The 10,987-nt window shown below is 37.4% G+C and overlaps 2 protein-coding genes across 2 annotated transcripts in view; both read left to right on the top strand.

Moving 5' to 3' along the window:
* Window positions 1–1,136, top strand: part of TEX12 (testis expressed 12) — a 5,190-nt gene extending 4,054 nt beyond the window's left edge. Inside the window, exon 5 of the mRNA XM_037736632.1 lies at window positions 348–1,136. Coding sequence (XP_037592560.1) covers window positions 348–492 — 145 coding nt within the window. The 3' untranslated portion in view covers window positions 493–1,136. The remainder of the gene's footprint in view (window positions 1–347) is intronic.
* A 3,066-nt stretch (window positions 1,137–4,202) lies between these two features.
* BCO2 (beta-carotene oxygenase 2) overlaps window positions 4,203–10,987 on the top strand; it is a 33,428-nt gene continuing 26,643 nt past the window's right edge. The window contains exons 1-2 of the mRNA XM_037736777.1: window positions 4,203–4,439; window positions 8,373–8,577. Of these exons, the coding sequence (XP_037592705.1) occupies window positions 4,352–4,439; window positions 8,373–8,577 (293 nt within the window). The 5' untranslated portion in view covers window positions 4,203–4,351. The remainder of the gene's footprint in view (window positions 4,440–8,372; window positions 8,578–10,987) is intronic.

Raw genomic sequence — 10,987 nt, forward strand, 5'->3', positions numbered from 1 at the left:
TAGAGACGGGGTTTCACCATGTTGACCAGGATGGTCTCGATCTCTTGACCTCGTGATCCACCCGCCTCGGCCTCCCAAAGTGCTGGGATTACAGGCTTGAGCCACCGCGCCTGGCGATACATATAATCTTATAACATATAAGATTTCTGCTGTGTCAGGAGACCTTTTTGAGTAGTCAAAAATATTTGTGGGACTAATTTTTTTCCTGAAGAATATTAGTAAATTAATGAAGTTCCGTGTTACATAAAGCCATTTAAATGAAATAATTAACAAATATAGTGTAATGAAGAACATAATGATGGTGTTTATAACTACCTAGTTTAATACAAAACTTTTTTTCCTATTAGTGAGAGAGCAGCAGTAGATGCATCTTACATTGATGAGATAGATGAACTCTTCAAAGAAGCCAATACTATTGAAAACTTTCTGATACAAAAAAGAGAGTTCCTGCGACAGAGGTTTACAGTGATTGCAAACACATTACACAGATAAAATATACACTTGAAATAAGTTGAGAATTCAAACTTCTTATTGTTACAATGAAAGAATGACATTTATGCTTTGAAAGTTCTCTAGTTGTTAAAGAAAATGTGTATTTTGAACAGAGAAGGGGAAACTCCTTGAAATTCTTTTCTAGATTTAAAAAGGAACTTTTAAATTCCTTAATGTTAATATTAATATTCATGTTAATGTCCTAAGCTGGACATTAACATGAACTACATCATTTTTCTTTTGAGGGTCAAACATTTAGTGCATTTTATAGAAATGTAATTATTTAATCTTACGTGGATTCTTTTATTTTTTCCTTAAACTTCCTAGTGTTTCTTAAACTTCTAAAAAAGGATTCAATTAATTTATAATGTTTAATATTATACTTTTTCTTTTAGAATATTTTATTTAAATATCAGCTCATTTTTGAGTCAATTTTGAATTTTTTTATGGTCAGGATTATAAAAGAAGATTAAAACCTTATAGGTGATTTTTTCCAGTTTCTTAGAGTATAATGACATAACTGTGTGCTATTTCTATTTGATTATTTTCACTATTAGTTATTATGTATGGCTAATAAAAAGTCTTGGCTTAAAATGATTTTCTTGTAGTAAAAGTAGTAAAATAAAAACCAGAGTTACTCACCAGAACCTTGTATGAGTTGGCTTCTTTACACATCAACTACATGAACATGTGCAGTTAATGAATTATATTTAGAAACATTAACAGCAGTGTGGTATGGGATAAAGATTAGTGATCCAGAAGTAAATAGATTGGCTTAAACAACAGGATGACTTTGGGAGGTCACTTCAATTTGGACTGGAGGAGCTATACTACTCATCTAGATAAAAAAAAAAATTATCCCTTTGATGTAAAGTACTACTAGGATTTTACTGAAAACTTTCTATATCATATATTACTATATGGGATAGCTATATTAACCAGGTATTTAAACACTATAGCACCCATTTTTCAATCATATAGACAGTTCAGTTTATTGCATGTATATTTTTCCAATATAAGCGATCAGAAAATTGCAAATAGTACTACAGGGAATTGTTATTATGAAGGGAGACAGCCTTCTGAACTCTAAAATAAAATCTCATTTCATCAAATTACTATTTTTTGTTTTGTTTTGTTTTTCTTTTTACCAATAACTCTGGAGAATATACCAAGTAAATCAAATTACTATTTTAAGGCATAAATATCATATGACATAAATACTCAGATAAGAAAAGATAACAAAAGGAAATAAAATAATAATTGCTAAAGAAAATTGGTTAAGTGGAAAAAATTACTGGGTTGATAGAGGCGGTGGCACAGAATAGGTTGGAGGTCAACAAAGTAACTATTAGAAATAATTTTTTCTTTTTTTTGGCCAGGTGCAGTGGCTGCCATTTCTAATCCTAGCTACTTGGAAGACTGAAGTGGGAGGATGGCTTGAGGTCAGGAGTCTGAAGTTGCAGTGAGCTATGACTGCATCACTGCACTCTAGCCTGGGTGACAGAGTGAGACTCTGCCTCTAAACAAAAGAAAGAATTCTGTTTCTCTTTTTTCTTTCTCTCTTCTTTCTTTCTTTTTCTTTTTCTCTTTCTTTCTTTCTTTTTCTTACTTTCTTCATTCTTCTTTCTCTTTCTTTCTTTCTTTCTTTCTTTCTTTCTTCTTTCTTTCTTTCTTTCTCACTCTCTCTCCCCACTTCCTTCCTTCCCCCCCTTTCCCTCCTTCCTCCCTCCCTTCCCCTCTCTCTTTCTCTTTCTTCCTTTCCTTTCCTTTCTTTTTCTTTTCCTTTTTTGATGGTGTCTTGCTCTGTTGCCCAGGCTAGAGTGCAGTGGCACAATCTCAGCTCACTACAGCCTCTGCTTCTCAGGTTTAAGCGATTGTTCTGCCTCAGCCTCTCCAGTAGCTGGGACTACAGGTGCCTGCCACCATGCCTGGCTAATTTTTGTATTTTTAGTAGAGACGGGTTTTGCCACGTTGGCCAGGCTGGTCTTGAACTCCTGACCTCAGGTGCTCCACCCACCTCAGCCTCTCAAAGTGCTGAGATTACAGGTGTGAGCCATCACGCCTGGCCAAAAGAAAAACTAAATACAACCAGAAGATTTGTGAGTTAATATGACATGTCACCTGGATTTCCATCTACCTTCATTAAGAAATGTTCAAGTAACTTTTTCTAAGCATTTGTTGTTAATGTGAAAAATAAGGCCAACAGATTGTTTCAGACTAGATTTCATAATATACTTATTATATCCTGATGGTATCACCATTGTTCAACATCTAGTTCTTTTGCGGGTTCAGAAAATTGATTTGATCATTTCGTTTGATATGATTAAGCCTGGAGAAGTGATTTTAAGTCACAATGTATTTACTGTTCAGAATTGTTTATACCTTCTAGTATAAAGGTCCCTGAAAGCCTAGTAATTAAGGCTTATTTTTTAAATCAAATTTGGATGGCTTTGGTACCATCCACATAGACAAGAATAATTATCTTGGTCGGGCGTGGTGCTCATACCTGTAATCCCAGCAGTGTGGGGGGCTAAGGCAGGCAGATCACTTGAGGTCAGGAGTTTGACACCAGCCTGGCCAACATGGTGAAATCCTGTCTCTACTAAAAAGAAAAAAAAGTGGCCGAATATGGTGGCCTGCACCTGTAGTCCCAGCTACTCAGAAGGCTGAGACAGGGGAATCCCTTGAACCTGGGAAGCGGAGGTTGCAGTGAATTGAGATTTTGCCACTGTACTCCAGCCTGGGTGACAGAGCGAGACCCTGTCTCAAAATAATAATAATTACCTCACAACTGGAGAAATGCTATTGCAGGAACACCATTGCCCTTTAATGTACACTTCTAATGTTGCTCTTTAATATTTCAATAAAATCTCAGAAGTTTATAAGTTATTTTTCATTGATTACTAATCAAAATATATACTGAACCATCTTTGTAATGTGCTAGATGTATTAAGACACTGCCTTCTGACAATTTTAACTACTTCTTTCTTGAAATACACTTACGACTTTGCTAGGAAGACATGATATGTTAATGTTAAAAGCAACTCTGTGGCAGTGCTGTGGGAGTTACTAGAAGACCTTTTGGCAAGGGAGTCAGAGAGGTAGATTTTAATTGGATTTTTGAAAAGGAAAGAGGATATTCCAGGCAGGGGAAAAATTTCTTCAGTGGCACAGAAAAAAACACATTATGGTATGTTAGTCACGTTGCTAAGATGATAATTCATGAAGGGGAATAAGTGTGTCTTCTAAACGCCTGGAGAGCAGGGGACAATCTTGTTTCTTGGTATTCTTACTTTGTAGCACAGTATTTGATACATTGGTGCTAAAAATGTTAAATTAATAAAGCCATATATATTTTAAGGGCATACTTTCACTCATGCTAGATTGTCAGAAAACCTTCTGTAAAATTAATGAACAGAAAAGAAAAGGAAGGACGAAGTGATTTAAAGGCAGAGAAGAATGAAAGTTAAGTTGTTGCCAGATTGTAGAGTCGTCTACTTGCAGTGTAAATTTGGACTTTACTCCGTGTTAGAATCTTCCAGAGGAGAGGAGTGGCATAATAAAATTGGTGTTGTGGATCAAGATAATCGAACTTAACTATAGCGTGAGAACAGATTTGAAAAAGAAAAGTTTAGGGAGGGGGAGATCACTATTGGTGGTCAAACAGCTGCTTATTATAGATAGGTTGTTGGGACTGTTGTCATGGAAATAAGCCCCGCCCCCTTAGCCTCCTACTCACCTCGACTCGTCAGTGAGGAAGACATAGTCCAGGCAGTTCGGTGCGTGTTCGTTGTTTAGTAGTACTCAAAACTGCCAGTGTGGGAGGATTTGGAAATCACGGGATCTGCTCAATACGAAAATGTTTCTCCGAGTCTTTCTCCGTTTTATGGGGAGTCTTTTTACCACTGCAGTGGATTTCCTTCCTGTGATGGTGCACCGGCTCCCAGGTAGGGGGTTTGCCCCTTTCTCTTCCTCATCCTCCTCTTCTTGCCAGTCCGCACTTGGAGTTCTGTGCTGCTTTCCTGAGCATTGCTGTGAGCTTCTGAAGCTTTTCATCCTGTGTGGATCAGATTAGACAGCAACTCCGCAGAGCCCCGGAAGTTAAGGAAGGCTGTTAGGATTGTTTCCTCATGGTCAGGGAAACAGCCTTCACATTTGTATATGATTATTTTTATTTTTATTATTTATTTATTTTCTATTTTTCAAGGATCCTCCAGTAACATTTGTATATGTTATACAGTATTTAGGGCAGGATTCAGGGGCTTCAGATTCTTTTGGATTAGCAATAAGAAGAATATTCAATATTTAGGCTTTTCTAAATTCAAAAATCGCTGCCACATGTTCCAATGTAAATGTTTGGTTTCTCTATTTGCATTTTGGGGGACTGCCTTAAAAATCATTTATTGTTTTATAGCGTTCTATTATAGCTACTATTGTTACATGATTTTATTTCTTGAAATTGGCTGATCTAGAGCTTTTAGAAATTATACTAATATGCACTATAAATTTTAAAATTACTTAATTTAATAATTTAATGCTTGCAGTATGCAAGGGGATGTATTACTTACTGGAGGGAGAAAGGAGACAAATACCAGACCTTGTACTTAAGGAGTACTGGTAGTATCATTTATCACTCAAGACAGTTGAAATGAGGTCCATATGAGAACTATAAGCAGATGCTGTGAGTTCAGACTAAGGAGAATCAGTTCTTGCTGTAGGTAAGGGGAATGCTGTGTTTATAAGGCAAATGACATGGAAACTGAATCTTGAAGGATGAGTTAGGTGAGTGAATTTCATCTGAAGGAACTGGGAAATATCCTAGGTGAAGAAAATTGATTTGGAAGGGGGGAAATTAAAAATTCTATCTTGACTTGTTGAGAGTCACCAGCAAGAAGAAGTAATTGGTGAAATTAAGAGATTAGATGAGATTGCCAAGGGAGAGTGCTGGGTAAAGAGTAAAGAGTAAAGATTGAAGGTAAGACTTTAGGAACATTCATGAAGTGATAAGGGGGACAAGGAGCCCATAAAGGGAATTGAGATTTGGAAAGCATCTACTATCTTTATATTTGATTATGACAACAGACATAAATAGGAAATTTTGACTTCCTTTTATTTCCATTTTATCACTGAAAAACCTGAGGCTCAGAGGCATTAAGTAACTTCAAGATTGTCAGCTACCAAGTAAGAAAACTAGCATAATGCAGAGAGTAGTTACAGGGCAGTGGGAAAGTTAGACTAGGAAAATGTCTCAGAAGCTACAAATAGAAAGGAGTTTAAGAAAGTGTTAATGTCAAATTGTATGGAAACTTTGAAGAGCATGTAGTAGATTACCAACAGCATGGTGTGGGGTGTAGAAGATATAGACATGTAAATATTTTCTTCAATGTAAAATGCTTTAAATTCGTGTATCTCTACTTAGACAAATGCCCAATCAGGCTATTCAATTTACTTAAAAAGTGAGATGAGTAAATTACGTATGTGACCTCTGGGAATTTATTTTAATCTGAGAATAAGATAAATATGCATAATGTTAATAAAAGTAAAGTAAGATAAATACCTGAGAATTTCCTTCACTATCTTTTCAAAGCATCCTCTTTGTGCTTCCTTTTTTTTTTTTTTTTTTGAGACAGAGTCCTTGCCCTGTTACCAGGCTGGAGTGCAGTGGCATGATCTTGGCTCACCACAACCTCTGCCTCCCGGGTTCAAGTGATTTTCCTGCCTCAGCCTCCCAAGTAGCTGGGACTACAGGCACGTGGTACCATGCCCAGCTAATTTTTGTATTTTTGGTAGAGACGAGGTTTCACCATGTTGGCCAGGATGGTCTTGATCTCCTGACCTTGTGATCCTCCCACCTCAGCCTTTCAAAGTGCTGGGACTACAGGGGTGAGCCACTGTGCCCAGCCCTGCTTTGTTCTAACACCGTAGCTCCCTGACTTTAGTATGCCTAAGAATACCTGCTTGCCTCTCTCTAGAGATTCTGACTTATTAGGACCAGAATGGAGTCCAGGAAATGGCATTTTAGCAATAACACCAGGTATTTCTGTTTCAAGTAGTCCTCATGCCAGACTCTGAGAAACAATGTTGAAATAAAACACTTATAGTGTCAGTGATATGTTTACTAGGCAGTAGTTTCTTTAATTTCAGGGTTCTAATGCTTTTTATCCCTCAGCAGTACCAAGTACTTTGCCAAATGAATAAAATGAAGATATTATTGGACTGATCATTAAAAGCTATGTAAAAATAATAATAGCATTTTTTGAGTATTCTGTTCTAAAAGCTTTATGTAAACTAATTTATTTATTACAGCCTTAGAAGTAATATGAACTATCATTATCTTCACCTTAGAAAAGAGAAAACAGACCACAGAGAAGTGATGAGTATCCTTCTCAAGGCTCCTTATTTGGGAGAGGGCACATTTGAAACCAACCACTCTGAAACCAAGTAGAGGCCCAGCTCACACCCTTAAATATTACACTATGCTGCCTCTTAAGGGAAGTATTGTAACACTGGAGAAAGACCTTGACCAATTAATGGAATTGCCCTTTTTTTTTTTTTTTTTTTGAGACAAAGTTTAGCTCTTGTTGCCCAGGCTGGAGTGCCATGGTGTGGTCTTGGCTCACTACAACCTCCGCCTCCTGGGTTCAAGTGATTCTCCTGCCTCAGCCTCCCGAGTAGCTGGGATGACATGGGTGACAGGCATCTGTCACCATGCCCAGCTAATTTTTTGTATTTTTAGTAGAGATGGGGTTTATTATGTTGGCCAGACTGGTCTTGAATTCCTGACTTCAGATGATCTGCCCGCCTTGGCCTCCAAGTGCTGGGATTACAGGTGTGAGCCACTGTGCCCCACTGGAATTTTCTTAGAACTAGAAATAAGGACTTTGGAAAAAATATTCAGGGTTAAAGAGAATTTTATTTGAAAAATCAGGAAAGAATTAGGTTTGACTAATTGTTATATTTCATATAGGAGAGTAGAATGTCTCATGTGCTCCAAGCTGAATTTTTGAAAGATTTGAAAGAAATGGGATAGTAGTAACTTGCTAAAAGAAAGCAAATCTCACTTCTTAATGGTGTCCCAATGTGTTAGCACATTTTTCTAGTCTAGATTTTGGAATCACTGTTAAACTTTTATGAGATAAAATAAAGAATTCTATTTTATAACACTTAATTATTTATTTGACCACCCTCTATGTTAGGCAGTACTGCCTTGTGAACACTCAGTATGATAAAATAATAGGGAAAAATTTCCGTTTCTTATTATACAAAGATGATTTTTACTTCTTGTTCCTTTTGAACTTTAGGTAATTTCAGACTGGATATCACTGCATAATTTAATTTTTGACACCCTTCTGCTGGAAAATGCCTAATATATTCATATATATACAATTAAAATAAAAGAAATTAAGTTTAAGATATTATTACATTTACAGGAATTGCTATGAAACCTTTGGAATCACATGTTGGTATGTCTAAATTATTGGAGTCAATGTAATTGTGATAATATTGAATGGTGGTCATTTTTATAACAACAAGGTTGGTCTTAGCACATCTAGGGTTGGCATGTAGATTTATTCTTGTAAAAAAACAGGCATTGTTCAACTATGAGAAATGATAAATATAGCAACTGAAGTCCCAAGTTAATTCTTAGGTAGATTAGTACTGTAAAAAATAGAAGAGTTGCTGTGGTTTGAAAATGTAGAACTAAAGCGTTGATAGTCTGAGAATGAGGAAGGAGAGAGAGGAAATGGGAGACTGTATTTGGTGTTAGCTTCACGTTTCCCTCAAGCTGCCAGTTCATAAGATTATTGTCTGTGTGAAACAGGCAAGTTTATAGAAGATTTGGTAAAATATTTTTTGTGCTTTTGGTTTCCTCTGCACAGTTTTCAAAAGGTACCTGGGAAATACGCATCAGAAAAAAGCCGTCTTTGGGCAGTGTCGGGGTCTGCTGTGTGTTGCACCGCTACTGACCACAGTGGAAGAGGCTCCACGGGGCATCTCTGCTCGAGTCTGGGGACATTTTCCTAAGTGGCTTAATGGCTGTCTGCTTCGGATTGGACCTGGGAAATTCGAGTTTGGGAAGGATAAGTAAGCCTTGATTTTGGAGAACAACTTGGATTTCTTGGCACAGGCTGGTTCTGTGGGATATGCATTAATGTCTGCCTCCTCTATGAGGTTAATATTGCCATTCCATCCCTTTGATTACAGATAAGGAAAATGTAGCCTAGAGGAGAAAAAAGGAGACTTTTTAAAGAAAACGTCCTGCTTTTTCTGCTCTGTAGGCTATTGTAAATTTGAAGTCCTCTGTGGTTTGCGCCACGAGAAGAGAGGTGTCAGAAGCTGTCTATGTGATGACTGAACTGTTTCCCCATAAGTTCCTGAAGGAAGGGCAATGTCTCCTCATACCACTTTCTCCCTCGCCCACCACTTCCCAGACACAATGGTCTCTTTCAGTTCCTCAAACTGGGCACAGTTGTATCTGCTCAGCATCTTAGCATTAGTTCTCTCACCTATCTTCCCTAATCTTCCCAAGACTGGTCTTGTCATTCAGATGCCAATGCAAATCTCATGTCCTTTGAACCTTTCCTGATCTCCCAACATAAAAATGCCATCACAGTCATCCCTCAGTATTCACAGGGCATTGGTTAGAGGACCCTCCTAAATCTAGTATCTTTGGTTTGTTATTTGAGTGTTAGGTCTGAACACTCAATGTAATTTCCACTAGAATGTAATTTTCACGAGGGTAGAGACTTTTTCTAGTTCATCCTGTATCCCCACTACCTGTAACAGTGGCCCGCACCTAGATAGCACTCAATAAATAGATGTCAATACATGAAAAACCAATAACTCTTCAGTATAAATTTCTCTAAGTGTCTACTGGGGACATGAAGTTATGTGAAGAAATCCCTGTGGCCAGGAAGGAATCTGCTTTGTTTTAAACATTTTTAAATATTAGGAACAATTTTTCATTAGGAAAGTTTTTACCCATATAAAACTTTTTAAAATATAGAAAAGGGAGGTTGTACCACTTGACACATCCTTTATTAGCACTTTGATGTATTTCCTGCCAGTCTTCCCCACTATTTCTATAGATTTGTTTTAAATAATTACAGTTATATGTAATATTTTTGCCCGCTTTTTAATAAAACTTCACACTATCATAAGCCTTTTTATCCATGTTGCTACTAAGTCTGAACGACCATTATTTTTAATGGCTAGATGAGTTCCAGGTATTATTATTATTATTATTATTATTATTTTAAATTGTGGTAAAATATACATAACATATAATTTACCGTCTTAACCATTTTTATATGTAGAATTCAATGGCATTAAGTACATTCATACTACTGTATTGTGCTACCATCCATCCACAGAACTCATTTTACCTTGCAAAACTGAAACCCTATATTCATTGAACACTAATTTCCCATTCTTTCCTTCCTCTAACCCCTGGCAATCACCATTCTGCTTTCTGTTTTTTAAACCACCTTACCCTCTCCTCTGGGCCTGTTTGGAATTTGATCATGGTCCTTCTGTGCCTCTCCAGCTATTGTTGGAAACAGAAAACAGACCAAGAACTAGGGATGTGTTTAAGATATATTTAAGATATATATATGCTTCTTAATAGTCCAGATATTTAAATTTACTGAATCTGTTGTATCTTGTCTTAACTGAATAATAGACTTATAAAATGATAGTGCTGGAAAAAAATAAAACGCAGGTTTTTTTTTTTTTTTTTTTTTTTGTAGGGTAGAGGGGAGCATGTTTTTCCCAGCTGCTGCAAGAAGCTCTTAAGAGCTACTTTAGATGGGGTCGGGTGGGGAGAAGCTAAGTGGGAAGGCTGAGTTTGGAAGTGGAGAAAAAGAAGTTAGCTGCTAGAGAAGTTTTGCTTTCCCCTATTTTACATCTCTGCCTTTCACACAGTTATAATGTGAAAAGAATATAAGGCAAGGAGAAGTAGAAAAGAAGGAGGGAAAAGGGGAGGAGGAGGAGATAACATCTCATCCAGCTCCTAGAGAATAAACAGCCTCTTGCAGAGGGCATATGGTACTTCACCTGCTGCAGAAGGAGACTGTAATATGTTGTTCAAACCAAGTAGCAGGACCACTCAGGGCACAGGCTTGCCCCACAGGCCTCTTGGAAGATAGAGGAGATCTCTTTGTGGGAAAAGTGGATGGCATGGCTAGCCCTCACAAGTGTCTACTTTGTCCTGAAATCAGTTTCTTCAGAGCCAGTGGTGGGCATTTATAGCAAGAACAAGGTCTTGCTTTCCCCTTGGACAGATATCTTCAGGTCAAAGGGAGACAGACACTCAGTTTAGTGGTAGGTCCAGATAGGACTTACAGGGAGAGGCAGTGACCTAGGGAAGGGCAGTGTAACCCTTCACCTATGGATAAGAATAGGCCTGCTCACCTGTGAAGCTCTGATCACTCTTAGTTTCGATTTAACAGATTCACATCAGCATGCAGACAGTGATGACATGCCAAAGGCTTAT

This window comes from Cebus imitator, unplaced genomic scaffold (genome assembly GCF_001604975.1).
Source record: "Cebus imitator isolate Cc_AM_T3 unplaced genomic scaffold, Cebus_imitator-1.0 Scaffold28, whole genome shotgun sequence".
NCBI lineage: Eukaryota > Metazoa > Chordata > Mammalia > Primates > Cebidae > Cebus > Cebus imitator.